Source organism: Sebastes fasciatus, chromosome 15 (assembly GCF_043250625.1).
Source record: "Sebastes fasciatus isolate fSebFas1 chromosome 15, fSebFas1.pri, whole genome shotgun sequence".
NCBI classification, from domain to species: domain Eukaryota; kingdom Metazoa; phylum Chordata; class Actinopteri; order Perciformes; family Sebastidae; genus Sebastes; species Sebastes fasciatus.
In genome coordinates this window covers 19,883,615-19,903,455 of record NC_133809.1, presented here as the reverse complement: position 1 = coordinate 19,903,455, position 19,841 = coordinate 19,883,615, and the positions used below count along the sequence as shown (strand labels likewise).

Genomic DNA, 19,841 nt, shown 5'->3' with positions numbered 1-19,841 from the left:
TATCCATCTGGAAGCTACATACATGATGCGTAGTGTGTTGGGACTACCATGATCGACAGTAGATACTCTTTGCCCATGTCAGTTTCGAAATTCTCCGCTCGAACAATGGCTATTAGTCTGCTAACAGCTTTGTGTTTACATTCCCCCATAAATGACTGTAGCACCGAAAAGAACACGCCTTATATAGACAAAATCCACTGAGTGTAGCATTTGAACTTGTCTCATACCTAAACAAAGTACATGGGCGAGATACAATCACTGTAAATGTATTTTTTTTTCTCCAGCATGAAATTCCTGAGACTCTCAGGCTGACTATACATGAAAGGGAAGGTATGATATAAGAGCTTTAATAGTGCTGGCAGACCTTGATACACAAACAGCATGTGTCTTTGTCTACTTGGATGGTTGCTTGAAATCATCCTTGTGTCTGCTTGCACTGCATAAAAACATATGCATAAATACTGTATGCATGTCTGTACTTGTTTTAGCCAAACAGCTGAACAGGTCAATGGTTCCAGGTTATTTCCACAAGGGCCGGGCCACAGGGTGCGCTGCAGTCTGACTGCGAGGCCGATAGGGACTCCAGAGCAGCTGGGACTTGAGAATGCGCCCGAGTGAAATTAAGCCTGGAGACTCTGTGGTGATTTGTATGAAATGATGCTATAGGATACGTTACAGAAATTGCATTTATCAAGTAAATAGAGTTGTCTTTTGTATCCCAGACTTAATAGTCAGATGTCACACCTCTACAAGAGCCAGACTTAATAAAAAATGTCTGCGTTGAGTCATCTAATTGATCCAGGTTGCAGTAATGATGTCAGCTTAAAGGTCCAGTGTGTAGGATCTGGCGGTATCTAGCGTTGAGATGAGGAGATTGCAACCAACTGAAGCCTCTCCTGTGTGCCAAGCGTGTCGGAGAGCTACGGTGGCCAACGTGAAAATACAAATGGTCCTCTCTAGAGCCATTTGGAGCAGAGCCAGTGTGTAGAGTGTGTGTGTGTACGTGGGAAGTGAGTGGTGAAGCAAGAGAGAGAGCAGTTTGATTTGTCCATTCTGGGCTACTCTTGAAACGTGGCGGTGCAACATGGCGGACTCCGTGGAGAGAAAAATACTTTATATACATGCTTTTGATGTTATATTCCATTTCTGCCACTAGATCCCCCTAATTGTTACCCACTGGTTCTTTAAAAAACGCTTTTCTAAGTCATACATGAGAGTAGTTTAGCTGTGTTGCTCAAGAGAGCAAACTAGTAGTACCAAGACGACAAGAAGAAGGAAGACAATATGAAATATCTAGGATTAATTTGTTACTTGTGAATCAGAGGATGTTGTTTAATATTCTTAATCACCACCAATGCAAAAGCAACAAGAGAACAAAAGGTCTTAAGGGCAGACAGATTCCTCAAATAAATCATTTCAGAGCCTCACTTTGCTGTTCTCTGTCTTTGTGCAGAGTTCTGACCCTTGGCCGTCTGTCACCTAAAGCCAAATATGACAATTCTCACTTTTGGAGAGCACCAGAGGGCAAGAGGCTGCTGGAAGTTGTGTCATCTCCAAGGATCACACTGTTATTTTTACGTCAGCTTGCCCCGAGAGCTGTAATCACTCTCTCTGTATTCGTGGACAGAAGTATAAACACTTCAGCAGCTTGCTCCAGAGATCTCTGCTCCTCAAGCAGCAGCGAGGACAGTATTGAATGTCTGCAGCTCATATGAGAGAGTCGGTCTCCTCAGCCCTCAGTAAGTGAAAGCTGGAGCTGAACAAATAAAGTTGAACTGAGTTGACAACCATTCAACGTTTTAGAGACAGTTTCCCTCACTGAATCAATACCAATCATAAATGAGGGAGCATAGATAAATAGAAGCAGGTGAGTCACACAAAAGACTTTAAGCTTTGAGACAACTGAAATGTCAATCAAGCAAGAGGAGCTGCACCAGTGGAAGGAAGATGGCTTTAACCGTACATTCTGAGTATTTCGAAAACCACCGTCACAATGCAGAAAAATGACAAGAGTTGGCAAAACTCTAAAGCAGATGGCAGTAGTCATGATTTAAAGCAATTTAAATAATTCCCTGGTCTTGGTAAAGACTCCACAGTAATTGCTTCACAATTTACTATCCCAGATACGCAGGGCTGTGGTGGGCACATGGGGTGTGTGGTACAGCCTAATATAAGGCCACACACACTTATTGCACAGAAAACAATGACTTTAAAGCAGCAGTGGGTAGAAATGGAGCAAATATGATTACAAAAAAATAATTTTTATAAAACAGTCACTATATCCTGACAGTAGTGCATGAGAAAGGTAATCTGAAAAATCATGTGCCTCTGTGTCCTCCGGTGCTCCTAATGGCATCTGCGAGATTTCACAGACCGAAGGAAAACAACCAATCAGAGTCGAGCTGGAGCCTTGCTGTCAAGCTGCCGTCTATGAGAGCCGGCTGTCAATCACTCGTGAAGTCCAGTCAAACGGTCAAACTAGGCAGCGCTGATCAAATATGAATCAATAATCTGTTACTGTAATGCCTATTTCTCACCTCAAATGTTTTCAGAATCATCTTGTAGTGTACTGTTTAGCTGTAAAATGAGAAAGTTTGTGACCCGGCAGCCATGTTGAGATCAGTTGAGGAAATACCAAGCACCGCCCACCAGCTGGAGCACAGCCAATAGGAACGCTCTCTCTGAAATGACCTGTGATTGGCAAAAGTCTCCTGTCAGCCTGAAAACAGAGCCATGAGGAGATGCAGAAGTCTAGTTTTCTCTCAGAACATTTGAATTACAATATGCTGAAAAGTTATTATGGAATTTTTGCCAAATGATGCCAAAAATATACTGCCTACTGCCACTTTAAGTGTTTGTTTTGTGTGTATATATTTCTGTTTTTTAACCCTTACTTATATTCTTAACATATTTTATTCTTTCCCATTTGCCAATATTTTTTTTAAAGTATGGCTGAATTAAATCACAAAGAAAGCATTTTTTTCCCTGTTCTTATATTGCAATGATACATGTGTACCATGAGACTATACAGCAGGGCTCATCAGGGCCCAGGACAGTGGATGAACTCTGCCCTCTGAGGTCTCTGTCCCGCTGCCGTGGCGATACCACCGGCTCATCTGCAGAATTGGAGCAGCGAAGGGGGGTAACCCGACCGCTCGCTGACCCCGCTTCATTTTCAGGATACTATAATGCACCGAGTTGCTCAAGTGGAACATATGGAGGTGCAAAAGAGAGGGAATCACGGAACATTATACGCCCAATTACACAATGAGAAGAGCAACCCGCTGGTAGTATCCATACTGCACGTAATGTTCAGTGTGCCTGTGGCTGGGGCTCAATCAGACCAGCTCAGCCTCCCCACCTGCAGGGATCCCACCCTGGGAGAGTCTGTCTCAAAGAGAGACAGACACAAAACAGCTCATAAATATGCGAGTCAGTAAAAAAGTATGGAGAAGAAACAGGAACATTCTGTGTCATACCCAAAATAATAATAATAAAAAAAAAAACTTCATCGTCCTATCTGAGCAGATGCTCTACAGATGATTTCTGGGGTATAAAGAGACTAAATGCTTTCCTGGTGAACCATTTCAAAGCATACTGAAAGTTTTGCATTGTATTGCAAGAGTAAACACACCAACATTATGCATGACAACATCTCAACTTCCCCAGTTGTCACGAGAATAGCAAGTTGTGTTCGTTCTCACTCAACAGGGCTCAGGAGTGCAATGACTTGCCAAATCATGACACAAACTTTACCCTGAATAACCTGAACAGAGAAAGACTTGCATTCATGTGCACAGAAATAGCAGAATTTTGAATAATTGTAATAGAAGTCCAAGCAATAGATATTTTAATACTCATTGTGGTGAACTACACTAGTAGTAGCATTTATTTATTTATCATTTAACATGTTTTTGGATAAATACTGAATAAACTGCATTGAAATCAAAAAGATGGGCTATAAAATGTCCAGTATTTGGTTGTGTTCTCTAAATGAGATTTGAGGAAGTAACACAAACAATTACTGTGACTGTAAATCCTTTCTTTAACTGTTCATTTTAGTTATAAAAATCCCTGATTAGCGTTCATTTGGTGCTACTGGAATACTACATGTAACTTCTATATAGGGCTGCAACTAACAATTTTCATCGTCGATTAATCTGTTGATTATTTTCTTGATTAATCGATTAGTTGTTTGGTCTATAAAGTGTCAGAAAATGGTAGAAAATGTCGGTCAATGTTTCCCAAAGACCAAGATGACGTCCTCAAATGTCTTGCTTTGTCCACAACTCAAAGATATTCAGTTTACTGTCATAGAGGAGTAAAAAAATAAATAAAAAAATTCACATTTAAGAAGCTGAAATCAGAGAATTTCGCCTCAAACCGATTAATCAATCATGAAAATAGTTGGCGATTAATTCAATAGTTGACAACTAATCAATTAATCGATTAATTGTTGTGTCCTAACTCATTAAATTCCATCTTAGTTTGATCAGAAGTAATGAATAATGGACATAGCTCATTAATTCTTGGCTTTGGGAATTGACAGTTTATTCTAAAATTATAAGCAACATGTAGGATTAAGCCCCGTTTTAAAACCCTTTTTTTCATGCTACCCCTTCCACAGTCTACAAGGTGCAGGCAATTTAATATGCCAGCAGGACTGCAGGTGCAGCAGCAACAAGTGGAGTCAGTTGTTGGTGTAGATTTTGTATTAATGACTAACATACCGTACATACTGACACACAACAAGACCTTATGCAAAGACGCCGTGCAGGATCTACAATAGACAACATGGAGTAAAAACCTACTTTATATATAATGGATATAATTAAAGTGACCTGCTATAACATTCAAACAACGCTGGATTATAACTAATGACAGCAAGAAAGAAGTGAAAAAGAGTGTCGAGCGAGGCAGTAGCTGTATCTCTGGAAAATCAATTTGAGTACTTTGTCCCAGAGAGACTGTAAAAGATCTGGAACAATAAACCCAGTAGCTTCCAAATATGTACGTCTGGCCTTGCAACCTGGCAAATCGTGATCACTCAGAGTGCTGTACACAAAACGTACTGCTCAGTAAGCCTGGGGTCTCGATCTTTCTGCTGCCATCCTGCTACTTTGAACTTGTCTGTCCGTGTCGTCCAAAATTTGCTAACTGACCTGTCTCTTAAAGCTTCTGTACATTTAGAAAGTACTGTCATTTCCTGTCTCGTTTAAGATTATCTTTTGTTTTTGTTGAAATAATGTTGTTGTCAAACTACTATGAAAGATTAACTTCAAAAAATGTAAGTTTATGAAATGTTTCACACGAAGACTCAAGCCATTATCTCAGCACTTAAAAATGTGATTACTATACGGTTAAGTGCGTATTAAACACTTTGCAATGACAAGTTAGGGCTTCTACTGTGAAGTTTTTTTGCATAACCCCATGCATTATGGAGACCTGAGTGTTAATCAATTGTTCACGGTTGGTGGGTGACAGATGTAATAATATGACTTTTACAGAAAGGTTGAAAACCTTTAACACTTGATATAAAGGCACAATTGATGAGGTCTCTATGTACTATGTACTCTATGTGCTCTCTTTATGTACCTTGGAAACACTGTAATAATTTCCTGGCGGCATGAGGAGACCCCGACACTAAAGCTGCCGTTTCAAAAACAAAGTTCTCTTGAACTAAAACATTTTTTTTGGGTCTAAAACCAGAACATAAAGAAATTTGGATAGAAACAGCATGAAATACAGAATGCCATGAGACACAGCCCACATCATTTTACAAAGTTACATGGATGATTAAGCTGAAAAATGCAGAAGAGCATGAAAGTTCAAAGTAAATATTTGAGTGGCATGTCGGAAGAAAGCTTCGGAATAATATCCAGATTTAGCTATACTCAAATGTCAAGTTTAACATTGTCTCTCATGATAGCATGGATTTAATGCCATTCTGGATTGTAATTGAACAATATTAAGCGGCGAGTTTGACCAAATTCCATCTTTATTTGCTATTCTGCTATTATTATTGCAGTTTCCTTTACAGTATTAAACAAGTATAGTTCATGAGACAGGAGGTGGGAAATGCATAACGAACTGTGTACCGATTCCTCAGCCTGTCTCTGATGAGCTCACAGAGTTGGGGTCATCTGGAAGCCATTTCTACTTGTGCTTTCTCCCTCGTCTCATTTTAATCTCTCAGTGCACCCCCCCCTCCTGCCGCCCCCGCTCCCTGGGGAAGCCGGAGTTCAGTGACCGAGCTCCACGCACGCCAGCCCGGCATTGCACGCAAGCTCATCCCCGCTCTGCTCCCCCTAGCACGCAAAAAACTCTACGGGATTAGAAACAAATATCCCTATACTGTACATAATACATGGCTCCTGTCCTGGGTGCCACATTAAGTGAAGATCTATCACGCAGCCTGCACACAGTGAAGAGGGGAAACTGTCCGGTCCGGGAGGAGTGTGGGAAAAGAGATAGACAGGCTATTATCCTAATTAGTTACTGTATTAATAATAGAAGAGTTTGTTTGAGGTTGCCTTCAGAGTGACATTCCTGAACTTTCTTATAACTGCATTTCCTCAGTCACTTTATTGCTAGTTTTATACCCCTATGTTTTTGTTTTTATATTTATGCAGACATTTTTAAGTGCACGCAAGAACAACTTTCATTTCTCCGGATTTTGAAAGGAATGACTGTGTGCCACTTTGAAAGAACATTTCGTACTAAAATTGGAACCCTGGATGATAGAAGTGTGAAAAATGCGTAGTGTGGGTGGTCGCCGGACCGAATCAAACCCCTAACCTTGAATGTGTCGCTGCTTTATTCAGCTACAGGACCACATGAAAGTGCAGCATGTGTAAGAAAATATTGTACTAAGGTTAAAAATCATACTTTTGGGAAGGGTCTAAATCCATGTCTTTATGGTTTAACCAAGGACATTAAATCATTCCAAGAAAACATTCTCCAAAAGTAGCGCTCTCCTCTTTCATGTGGGCTGTTTGATACTGCCTACAGCGACACATCTCGGGGCACAGCAGGTCTAACACAACGGAGCTATCGGAGATAACCTGATTCCTCTGGGATGGTATTTTCTTTCTTTTACTCCAAATCTAAATGAACACAGGACATTGGACCTGCTGTGATGCTGTAATTCACCCCATCTTACATCAGGTTGTCTGGGCTTCTTTTCAGCCTGTTAGACGAGCGAACACATGGAGGTTTTGACATGTACACAAACAAGGAATTGATTTCTCAATAATTCAATTCAATCTTTTGTGTGCCTGGGGTTCGTAGTGCCGTGTGTGGTGAAATGTACATGAAACACAATACATGCAGGATAGTCATAGTGTACAAATGCTTTGTCATTTATTATTTGTTTTTTACTTTTTTTTATAACGTCAAACATGGATTTGGACTATGATTCAGTCTAAGCATGGATTTAATTTTCCAAAAGTAGTAGTACAATATTTTCACCTTTAACCACTTTGATGCTGGATAAAGTCATCAGTGTTTCTACTTTTGGATTATATTAAAACATTTGTAAAACAGGCATATTCCACAGCAGTGCTTTAGAATAAATAAAAAAAAGTGTAAACCTGCATTAATTGATGTTTTTGACCACTTGTTACACACTGGTCCTTTAAGAGCAGAATTTAACAGCGTAGGGTCAAAATGTGTCTTTTTCTGTGAAAATATGGCTTATTTATATCACTTTAACCACCAGTCTGTTTGGTATCTCCCCACCGAAGTGAACTGTGCCTTTGAATGTCTTTTCTCAGCCTTTTTTTTTTTTACACACAAACAACAATCATGTCAGACAGTGACAATTTTTCCAAGTATCTCTCTTTCCTCGTACTGTGGTCTGGCAAGCGAAAACGTTCTCATTTCAAACATCACCATCTCTAACTAGCAATGTCCGGTGGTTACCTCCTGGCTGCCTGAGATGGCTCTGGCCCAGAGGATGTTTTTGTTGGTCTGTTTACGGGTTCGTCGGGTTGTTTTTGGCTGCAGCTTTTTTGGTCCTGGCTCACCTTTGTTCACTCAAGGAAAAAAAAAAAAAATCTTCACTCAAATTCCTGAATTCTCTCTGCTCTTCCCTTTCCCAAGTCCCACCAGCTCCCCAACTGCCTTTTGGACCCCTGGCTTTCCTCTCGCCAGCCCCCCTCACACCCCAAACCCATACCCCCCCCTTCCCTCTTCCTTCCTCCCTGTTGGTGCTGTGCGTGACAGTAGCTCACTGAGAAGTGGAAATGAGACTAGTAAACAATGATTAGCTCCAGAGCCGGGGCAGCCTGGTCTACCATTGGCCCTGTCTCCACAGAGCGAGCGCCCACCCGCCAGCACATGACATGCGGCGGCCTATAGACCCCATCCCCGCCTTCCCCCCCCCAAACCCTCTCCGACTACTCCCCCCCTCAGCCAGAGTCAACGCAGGGTCAGGGCCAACCTTTCACAGCCAGGTTACAAGGGGTAATCACAGGCAAACACAGCAGCCACACGCAAAACGCACACACGACACCCCCCCACCCCAGGCCTCCAACCCTCCCACGCACATACACACAAACTACTACCCCCCCCAGCCCCCCAGCCACCCAACCACCCCCTTCCTCAGCCACAAACCTGGCTCTAATTAGCGTGATGGGGATGCGAGTGGCCACATGTGTATGAGGAGCAGACTCAGGCGAGGAGGAGGAGGTAGTGGTGGTGTCGGCGGAGGTGGAGGGGGGGGGATTCCCCCTATAGGAATAGAGGAGAGAAGAAACAGTCATCCCCAGTGCAGGCAGTGTACTCGAAGACATTGCTATGTCTCTGGTTAACCGAGGAATCATTCTGGAGGCTTTGGTGCCCAGCCACACCGCATTTCTCAAGACAAACAGCTCTCAGGCAGAGCTCTGAACCAGCACAACTCTCGACATCTGTAAAAGGCTGTTTAAGGACCATTATTGTGAAAGAATGACACATAACACATAATGTAGTTACACTTAAGTTACTGTTATTGTTGCCTTTCTGTTTGTTTTTACAATTTGAGCATGCTGTGCCTATAAGATCTGTTATTTATCAGTGATACATAACAAGTTTGTGAGTGTAGGGTTGGATCGTGAAAGTGTAACTTAATACAGATCCAGACACTTAATCTAAGGGTTGTAAAACATCCGCTGTCACAGAAGCAGTTAAACTTTATGGTGAATTATACAGACAGTGCATGGTTAGTGTTCTAATTGACTAATGAGATATGCATGCTGCAGATACTACAATAATACATTCTCCTGCCTCCTTGTCTTTATCATTTGTTTTTAGAATGGGTCAAAAATGGACCCATAACTCAGTGTCAGTAATTGTTAATTGCGATTAATCGCATGATAGTTAATCAAGATTAATAGCAAATTAATTACACATTTTTGTCTTAAAGGAAGATTTGTCAGGTATTTAATATTATTATCAACATGGGAGTGGGCAAATATGCTGCTTTATGCAAATGTATGTATATATTTATTATTGGAAATCAATTAACAACACAAAACAATGGCAAATATTGTCCAGAAACCCTCACAGGTACTGCATTTAGCATACAAAATATGTTCAAATCATAACATGGCAAACTGCAGCCCAACAGGCAACAACAGCTGTCAGTGTGTCAGTGTGCTGACTTGACTATGTCTTGCCCCAAACTGCATGTGATTATCATAAAGTGGGCATGTCTGTAAAGGGGAGACTCGTGGGTACCCATAGAACCCATTTTCATTCACGTATCTTGAGGTCAGAGGTCAAGGGACCCCTTTGAAAATGGTTAGTTTTTCCTCCCCAAAATTTAGCGCAAGTTTGGAGCGTTATTTAGCCGCCTTCGTGACAATCTAGTATGATATGGTTGGTACCAATGGATTCTTTAGGTTTTTTAGTTTCATATGATGCCAGTATCTTCATCTTCTAGCTTTAAAAATGGACCAGCTACAACCTAAAAATCGCAAAATGCGGTAAAGAAATTAGTGGCATTAAAGCGAATTTGCGTTAACGCATTATTATTGCGTTTACTTTGACAGCCCTATGTAAAACACATTTTTAAAAAGTCAATATCATTTTAAACATTTGCCATCGTCCTCCCCCGTTCCTCACCCCTCCTCCTCTTTTTCTTCTGATAATGACTGTGCTTGTGTGGCGGTGAAGTTTCTGTCCCTCTGACTTAGTGCCTTGCTTCGGAAATGTTGTACTACCTTCAATTAGGGTCATTACCTCCCTACAAAAATAAACTTCACAGCTGGTGGGAAAACAAGAAACCAATTTTGCCATCACTGCTTCATCGCAGTTCATCGCTGTGAAATGAAAGTTTAATAGAATCAATAGAACAAAGATTTCCACAAGTCTGACTTATGATGAATGCCAGATATCTATCTATCTATCTATCTATCTATCTATCTATCTATCTATCTATCTATCTATCTATCTATCTATCTATCTACCTACCTATCTATCCTTTTTTACCTTTACCTAATGTGATTGTGCAACTATAAAAACACAGAGAAATACACAGTATGATTTATTAACTATAGTTAACAAAGTTACATATGACGAGGATTTGTCCTCATATTTTCCTTTGTGTGTCCTCAGTTTATTGTACTTTTTCTTTTTCCTCCTTAATCCCCCATATCTTTTTGAAAGAAGAACCACTGAAAGGGGGCACCTGAGGTTTGTTGTAGTATGATGTAACCCCCAGTGTCACCCAAAACTGCAGTTCATGTGTTGTGGAAAAAAGCAAGATGTTGTAGCAAATTAATATTTCATGGCTTGTCCACACTGTGTGAGATTTCAGAGACATTATGCTGCCACTGTCAGATGCTGGAGTGAAAAATCAGTGAAAGAAAGAAAAGTCAAATACATCCTCCTGAGACCTAGCCCATTGACATGTGTCCTCTGGACATTTTGTCCACATGCATATCGTTTTACTCTTTTGACTTACTCCATCAACCCCTGGTGTATTGTAAAGAGGACATCATGGTCTTTCCAGTGATATGGCATGTGTTTTTTTTAATCAAGTTGAATGTATTCTTGTTTTAATATCACTCTAAGGTCATAATCTGTTCATTTTTTTAGTCTTTCCACACTGAAATGGTCCTGTGGTCCACTACAGTGGACATGCTGTAAAATAAAAAATAAGGTTTAAAAAGCCTAAATTGTAAGATTTTCTTTTAACCCTAAATAGGAAGGAAATCACACAAAAAGAGTAATTTGAAGACTCTTTTTTTACTCCGTTCCCAGGAGGATATGACTAATACTTCTCTAGGAATCGGATCATTCAGCTCATATGTTGATATTTATATAATGTGATATTTGTGCAATCTGCTATTATATCTGAGATCGTTCTTTTGTATAAGCTGCAAATGTGACACTCTTAATTTTAAGCAGTTTATTATATTGTGTTAATTCTAAAAAATGGAAATGAATGACTGATTTTTTCAAATTTTATTTTCATTTTTTATTTTTTTCGATAAAGCTGAATCTAATAAAACATTTAAATCCAGTATAAAATGCGGTCGGCTATTAGGAGTTTATGGAATTGGGCTGTGTGGTGCGCAACTTTCTCTCAACTTTGCACACTAATTACATTCTTATCACAAACTAACACTGGACCTGCGGCACTTTTTGGACAAATGATTAAAGGGAAAATAAAATAAAATGCAAACACTGACTTTTGAAATCACTAAATTGATCGCTAAAGACTAAACAAGTATTTAAGCGTATCATTAAAGACACGCTGCTGCACAGAGATTACATCTGAAATTCCTAGATGCTTTACGCATGCAAACTAACTTTCAGGGAGCTCAAAATTTAACAAATGAACTGAAAAAAGCATAATGTCACGTAACTGAAAATATAATTACGTTTAAAAAGATTTTGCACAAATTTAATTCCAGTACAAACTCAGTCAAGAGTTGGACAAACCGTATGCAAACACTTTTTTCAAGCCAAAGTGCGCCCGCGGAGTTCCTCTGCAGCCAGCAAATAAATCATGTTAGAAAGATACACTTTGAAACGTGCAAACTCTGCCAGTCCTCCAATTAGTAAAACAAATTGGCTCGACACGTTTCCTACTGAATCGGTCACCAGTTGCTGACTCTTTTTTCTCTCGTTCACGCTGCACGCTCATGGTGTGCCCCGACGCACACTAACGCGCGCCTCCGACAGCGAGCGACAACAGAGAGATGATCCAGTGGGGTCTGCAGGGCTACCACAATGGGAGGAGTATGAAAGTTACCCTGAGCCCTGCCCACCAACTGCAAAACATATAAGACGCTGGAGTGAAGCAAAAAGCAGGCACTTAAGCCTTAAATCTGGATGAAAAAACTTCCACTACTTTTAGCTTTTATTCTAGGGGTTTTATCACTATGACCTCACCGGTGTTTGATTGATATCTTCAATATTTTCTCATCTGATATGGATATATTGATTTTTTCCCTCCAAACATACAACTGAACAGACTTTGTTGAAAAGTGAAGCTTTTTTTTTTTCTGCTTTATTGAGAATTTTTTGTCACAATGGCACTGGACTCAGAGTTTGGTGTGAAGGGCAGCAGCATCATCAGGGAATGGAGCGGACAGGTCCAGCCCGCTCTGGTCGCCTCCTTCGTTTTCCTCTTCTGTCTGGAAGCCTGTCTGTGGGTCAGGAACCTCAGGCTCAAGAAGAGACTGCCCGGACCCTTCGCCTGGCCCGTGGTGGGCAACGCCATGCAGCTGGGCCAGATGCCTCACATCACCTTCGCCAAGCTGGCCAAGAAATACGGCAACGTGTACCAGATACGGCTGGGCTGCAGCGACATCGTGGTTCTGAACGGAGACAGGGCGATACGTGAGGCTCTCATACAGCACAGCAAAGAGTTTGCAGGCAGACCCAACTTTGTCTCTTTCCAGATGATCTCCGGAGGCAGGAGTTTGACATTTACTAATTACAGCAAACAGTGGAAGGCGCACAGGAAAATAGCCCAGTCTAGCCTCAGAGCCTTTTCCTCTGCGAACAGTCAGACCAAAAAAGCCTTTGAGCAGAACATCATGGCCGAGGCCATGGAACTGGTGCAGGTATTTTTGCGCCAGAGCAATGATGGACGGTACTTTTACCCTGCTCATGAATTTACAGTAGCTGCTGCTAACATCATGTGCGCTCTCTGCTTTGGGAGGCGATATGGACATGATGACCTGGAGTTCAGGACCATGTTGAAGAAGCTGGACAAGTTTGGGGAGACGGTAGGAGCAGGTAGCTTGGTAGATGTCATGCCCTGGCTTCAGTCCTTCCCAAACCCGGTCCGCAGCGTCTATGAAAACTTCAAAAACCTCAACGAGGAGTTTTTCGCCTTTGTGAAAGACAAAGTGGGACAACACAGAAACTCCTTCAACCCCGATGTGACCCGGGACATGAGCGACGCCATCATCAACGTGATCGAGCACGGACAGGACAGCGGGCTGACGAAAGAGTTCGTTGAAGCGACCGTCGCAGATCTGATTGGCGCAGGTCAAGACACGGTGTCGACTACCATGCAGTGGATCCTCCTGCTCCTGGTCAAACACCCGGACATGCAAGCCAAACTGCATGAGCTCATTGACAAAGTGGTAGGCCAAGACAGACTGCCATCAATCGAGGACAGGAGCAGCCTGGCTTACCTGGACGCCTTCATCTACGAGACCATGCGCTTCACCAGCTTCGTCCCCATCACCATCCCGCACTCCACGACTTCAGACGTCACCATCGAGGGTCTCCACATCCCCAAAGACACGGTGGTCTTCATCAACCAGTGGTCCGTCAACCATGACCCCTTGAAGTGGAAAGACCCTCACATTTTTGACCCCTCGCGCTTCATTGATGAAAACGGGGCCCTCAACAAGGACATAACCAACGGTGTGATGATTTTTTCAACAGGTAAAAGACGCTGCATCGGCGACCAGATCGCCAAGGTGGAAGTGTTTTTATTCACAGCGGTCATGCTGCACCAGTGCAGCTTTGAGAGCGACCCCTCTGAGCCCCTCACTCTTGACTGCTCCTACGGGCTCACGCTGAAGCCCCTCCGACTCTGTGTGAACGCCAAGCTCAGGGGAAAGCTGCTCGGCTTAGTTTCCCCGGCATGAACACCACGTCCCAATACTGTGACTCGAGGCCAGCAAACACTTTTCCCCCCAATGACATTTAACAGTGAGTATCAATATACCTGCACTAAATCCTACTGTTGTATGATTTTCCTATTTAATAATGATATTTAATGGGTATCTTAACACGGTCTGTATTTGAATTATTGTTGGTGCGGGGTTGAGAATATGATGTCAAAGATGTAATATTAGCTACAGGTAGAATTCAAGGTTGTGGACTGTTGGAATCAGTGCAAAAGGTATTCATTTTCTGCTTCACTAAACACTCCATACTTGATCAGATTGTGTACATAATCCTGAGTTGTTTTACGTCCACTACTGCGCATGTACATGTATGACGTGTTTGCAGGAAATAGCTACATCCCTTAAATGTCAATTTAAACTAATATAACTGTACATGAAATGCTTGTGAATGTTATAAAGTCACTTGATGACTTCTTGTTCTCATTTGTAATATGTAAGAATATATTTAACCTTTGCCACGTAAAAAAAAGCAGTTACAAAATATTTTTTTATAATTTCATATTCCAGGTATGACAATAAATGTAATAATGTATTTCACTATCTACTGTACTCCGAGCATATGAACACATTAAACCGAATGCTGATCAAAGTGGAGGAAAAAAAGGCTGGCATGTTTGTGAAGGAGGAAGTCTTTCATCAAGGAGACATCCATCACGGACTAAAGGATGAAGAAGAGACATTGCCATGAACCGTGAACGCTTCACAAACGTTATGCACCCAGGGTTTAGTTTTACTGTACAAGCACTGCAGCTACCCCCGTGCCAAACACACAACTCTCACCAGTAGAAAAAAACCCCACATGTGCAGCAAATATCTTTCACTCATGAGGCATTCTTAAAATCATGTTTGTTTACAAAGTCACTTTTTCAAAGCTACATGGATGTCACTGCACTCTCTTTAAGCTTCTGCATTCAGGAGTTGATGTTACAATGCCCGAGGGATGTGTTTCTCCGCGTTGAATGTTTAAGCATTCCTCATAGAGGATATTTTGTTATCAATGTGTTGGCTTTATAAAGTGGAACAATAAGCTATATATGAAATTAATAAAGTGAATTGTCAATGGTCAGTGTGTCCTGTTTGATTGTCACCTCAACCTTTAGAGTTACAATACTCCTTTAAACCTTTAAGGTGTACATGTCTGACTAGAACTACATTCTCAGTCGCAAAGAATCTCTCAGCTAGTGTTGGCACTGTCAGATACTGTATGTGCCAACAATGTGACATTAGGCACCACCGCTGTTTAGACGTCTGTCATTACTCAATGTTACAAAAATAGAAACCTCTGGAATACTCCACTTGTGGCTGAACATCACTAAAACCAAAGCTGATGTTTTTTAAGTTCTTCCTTTTGTTGCACAAGCACCCACCCAAGCAGATTTACAGCTACTCTCAGCTGAATTCTCTTTAAAACTATTTTGACGCAGCCACAATCCTAACAGCTACATTATGTCATTGACCTTTGTTTAAAGGGCTATTATGACTTTCTACAATATCTTTGTATATAGGTCTTTATGGAGCATAATAAATGGTGCTGTTTGTATCTGTTCAGAGTTTGGATCTGAAGCCTTTCATGGTGATATCCCAGAGCTGTTTTTTCCCCCCTGTATGGTTATAATTAACAGCTTGGCTGTAAATAACAGAAAGCAAATCATGTTTAAAATGGCCACGGAAAGTCCATAGGAAAGTGCAAACAGCAAAGTCATCTAACCGCAGTGGAAAGAAAACAATCAACTCCAGCTTATTGTCCATTACTTACACTATCTGCTACCAGCTCCATCACATTTCTTAAGTGCATAATTTTTCAACATTAACAACTTTTTAATAAGATAAATACCTCTGGGGGCACACGTGAATACATAGAGTTCTTTTAGAAGTGTCGTGGTAATCTAGGTTTTATTCTTTGGCAATAAAACTGTAAATCTGTAGTTTTTGGCATCAGGGCCTATTAAGTAGCTGCTCCTTTTCCGTCGAACTACAAGTGACGATGCTGGAAGGAGGCCTGAGTGGGAAATAGGACTAAGGTCTGCAGGCTGTGGTCAAAATGGGAGGGGAGAGATAATAAAAAACCTGAGTCGCTGACCACTCCCACCATAGAGATACATATAAGCGTAGTGTTAAGGCTTGAACCTGATCGAGCCCTTCTCACTAGCTTCTGTGGCCGAGGGGGGAGACAGCATGAGAGTGCAGCTTGGAGTCCTTTTATTTTGGCTATTTTGGCAGTCCGATTATAACATAGAAATTGAAAAAAACATAAAGACATTTTAATGTATAATGAACAAAGAAAGACCGCTTGAAATGGTCTCCTGTTTTTAGTGAAACTTCTTACTTGGACGCAGTGGATGATAGACAAACTCCAGGATAACACAATGGCTCAAATGGAAGCAGAGTTTGGTGTGAAGGGCAGCAGCATCATCAGAGAATGGAGCGGACAGGTCCAGCCCGCTCTGGTCGCCTCCTTCATTTTCCTCGTCTGTCTGGAAGCCTGTCTGTGGGTCAGGAACCTCAGGCTCAAGAGAAGACTGCCGGGACCCTTCGCCTGGCCGGTGGTGGGCAACGCCATGCAGCTGGGCCAGATGCCTCACATCACCTTCGCCAAGCTGGCCAAAAAATACGGCAACGTGTACCAGATACGGCTGGGCAGCAGCGACATCGTGGTTCTGAACGGAGACAGTGCCATACGCGAGGCTCTCATACAGCACAGCACGGAGTTTGCAGGCAGACCCAACTTTGTCTCTTTTCAGGCTGTCTCAGGGGGGAAAAGTATGACTTTCACCAATTACAGCAAACAGTGGAAGATGCACAGGAAAATTGCTCAATCAACGATCAGAGCGTTCTCATCTGCCAACAGTCAGACCAAAAAAGCCTTTGAGCAGCAAATTGTGGCTGAGGCCACAGAGCTAGTTGAGATTTTCCTTAAACTCAGTGCTCAGGGCCAGTATTTCAACCCCGCTCATGAGCTGACAGTAGCTGCAGCTAATGTGATTTGTGCCTTGTGCTTTGGAAAACGTTATGGACACGAGGATGTTGAGTTCAGAGCCTTGTTGCAGAGGGTGGATAAGTTTGGAGAGACAGTAGGGGCAGGTAGCATGGTAGACGTGATGCCATGGCTTCAGCGTTTCCCGAATCCAGTCCGCAGCATGTTCAAGAACTTCAAAGACCTGAATCAAGAGTTCTTTGGGTTCATCCAGAACAAGGTGGAGGAGCACAGAGAGACATATGATCCGGAGGTAACGAGGGATATGAGTGACGCCATTATTGGCGTGATTGACAAGGCTGACAGCGACAACGGCCTCACCAAAGGCCACACAGAGGGGACGGTGTCAGATCTGATTGGTGCCGGTCTGGATACCGTCTCCACTGCTCTTCACTGGATTATCCTTCTGCTGGCTAAACACCCCGAAAAACAAACCAAACTCCATGAGCTCATCGACAAAGTTGTGGGGCGAGACAGGCTGCCATCAATCGAGGACAGGAGCAGCCTGCCCTACCTGGATGCCTTCATCTACGAAACCATGCGCTTCACCAGCTTCGTCCCCGTCACCATCCCCCACTCCACAACCTCAGACGTCACCATCGAGGGCCTCCACATCCCCAAAGACACGGTGGTCTTCATCAATCAGTGGTCCATCAATCACGACCCCTTGAAGTGGAAGGATCCACAAATCTTTGACCCCTCACGCTTCCTGGATGAAAACGGCTCCCTAGACAAGGATCTCACCAACAATGTCATGATCTTCTCAGCAGGGAAGAGAAGATGTATTGGGAACCAGATTGCCAAAGTTGAGATATTTTTGTTCTTCGGGATTCTACTCCACCAATGCAGCTTTGAGAAACGTGCCAATGACGACCTGTCTTTAAACTGCTCCTATGGTCTAACACTGAAGCCTTTAGATTACAAGATCACTGCCAAACTCAGGGGGGAACTACGATAAAACTGTTATAAACTGGTTCTCCAATGCAAAGCAATATAAGGTATGTGTTCTAAAATAAACATCTATGCCTTGTATCACAGAGAACTTTTATGTAAAAGCTTTAATTGACCCAAAACATGCAAATGATAAGCTTTCTTACTTCTGCTGACATTTAAAATTGTGACTCATTGACAACATTGTTATTTCACTCTGTTACACAATTTCTGCCAGTGAATGTATTAAAAGTAAGCACCCTGTAAATGGCATCAGAAAGCATGTGAGTCATATCTGGACTCAACAGCAATTTCACTCCTCAACTGTGAAAAACTGTGATTGACTGAGAACCTAAATATATCTCTACTGGCTCTGCCACATCATGTAAGCAACAGGAAAAAAAGAGTAATGAAAGTTTTGATGTGTTTGCCCAAAACCACAATTCATAATAAACCCTAAGAATGTATTGTTATTTATATGAGGGTATTTAGCAGAGTCACCCTAAACTGCAATATAAACCGGTGGTGATGTATAAATTTCACTTTTAGCATTTTGTTTTTCTCGCTCATGGGGAGAAATCATGTGCCAGCTGTGTGGTCTCAGTTATTCACCCTGACACTCATTTATCTCCTTTTGTATTGAAACTTTTCATGTGTAAACTTTAATACAAACACAGCGTGCATGCATGTACTCTTGAATCATGCATAATACTGTTGTATTCTGATAATAACTCATGTCACATGTAACATAGTGTATGTCTAAAAGCCACTAACTTAACAGTTGGTTATATTCCTTCCTTTACTACATAATATATCACTGTACGACATGATTTATTAGCCATACCGCATTGTGTGAATAATAAGCTGTTTAGAATAGCTACATAATGTTTTCATAATGACCCAGTGTGATAGTGTCTGTATTTTACAATAAACACTTTGTATTGGTTTCTAACTGAATCTGTGGGGTGTATCGGTCAGAGCAGTCAAAGAGATAATGATAGATTGTGATGTCTGGTCTCAGTGTTGTTGTGAAAGATTAATACGTGTTACAGGCCCTGCATGCTCTTGTCCTCCACCTGTTACAAGCAGGCTGTGACTCAGTACATCAGTAAGCAGCCACAAGGTTCACTCGTCAATATTTAACACGGGGCGTGCTGTACTTTTGACTGCTGTGTCATTCTTTTTTTCTGAACTAACACTTTCAGTTTCAGCCAAGTCAGTATATCTCCCATTTATCAATGCACTGAACAGTTTTTCCTTTAGCTGACATATAAAAAACAATAAAAAGTGTAAAATGTTAAACAATACGATATGATACAAAATACTTTATTAAGACTAGAGATATAAAACATTGCAACTAATTCATTTTAATAAACACTTTTACAGAGGGGGCTAGGTTGCGTGCCAGTAGGCAATATTTTTACTTTAAGTACTTTTACTTTTGATACTTAAAGTGCATTTTGCTGATAATACTTTTGTACTTATAGGTAACATTTGGAATGAAGTGTTTTACTTTACTTGAGTTGACTTTTACTTGATTATTTTTTACATTGTGGTTTTGCTACTTTTACTTAAAATCGGGGTATTTTTTCCACCAATGTTAGTTGTCAGTTGTCACACACAAACTCACATGCCAAAGCGATGATTACCAGACATTTTACATGGCTGTCAAATGCTGCTTACTAGAATTCAACCTGACATGACCCACCTATGTCGTAATACTGTCTGCCATGATGATTAAGCTTTCCATTATGTATGTCCATCATAGGATTTATAGTGGCAAATCATATGAT

At 41.6% G+C, this 19,841-nt stretch overlaps 2 protein-coding genes across 2 annotated transcripts; both read left to right on the top strand.

Moving 5' to 3' along the window:
- The first annotated feature begins 12,287 nt into the window (after window positions 1-12,287).
- On the top strand, window positions 12,288-15,206 carry cyp1c1 (cytochrome P450, family 1, subfamily C, polypeptide 1). Its single transcript, XM_074660017.1, has one exon. It carries the CDS (start codon window positions 12,525-12,527, stop codon window positions 14,100-14,102), a length of 1,578 nt encoding a protein of 525 aa, XP_074516118.1. The 5' UTR covers window positions 12,288-12,524; the 3' UTR covers window positions 14,103-15,206.
- Window positions 15,207-16,269: 1,063 nt separating this feature from the next.
- On the top strand, window positions 16,270-19,003 carry cyp1c2 (cytochrome P450, family 1, subfamily C, polypeptide 2). Its single transcript, XM_074660018.1, has one exon. The coding sequence runs from the start codon at window positions 16,484-16,486 to the stop codon at window positions 18,074-18,076; it is 1,593 nt and encodes a 530-aa protein (XP_074516119.1). The 5' UTR covers window positions 16,270-16,483; the 3' UTR covers window positions 18,077-19,003.
- Window positions 19,004-19,841: the final 838 nt, after the last annotated feature.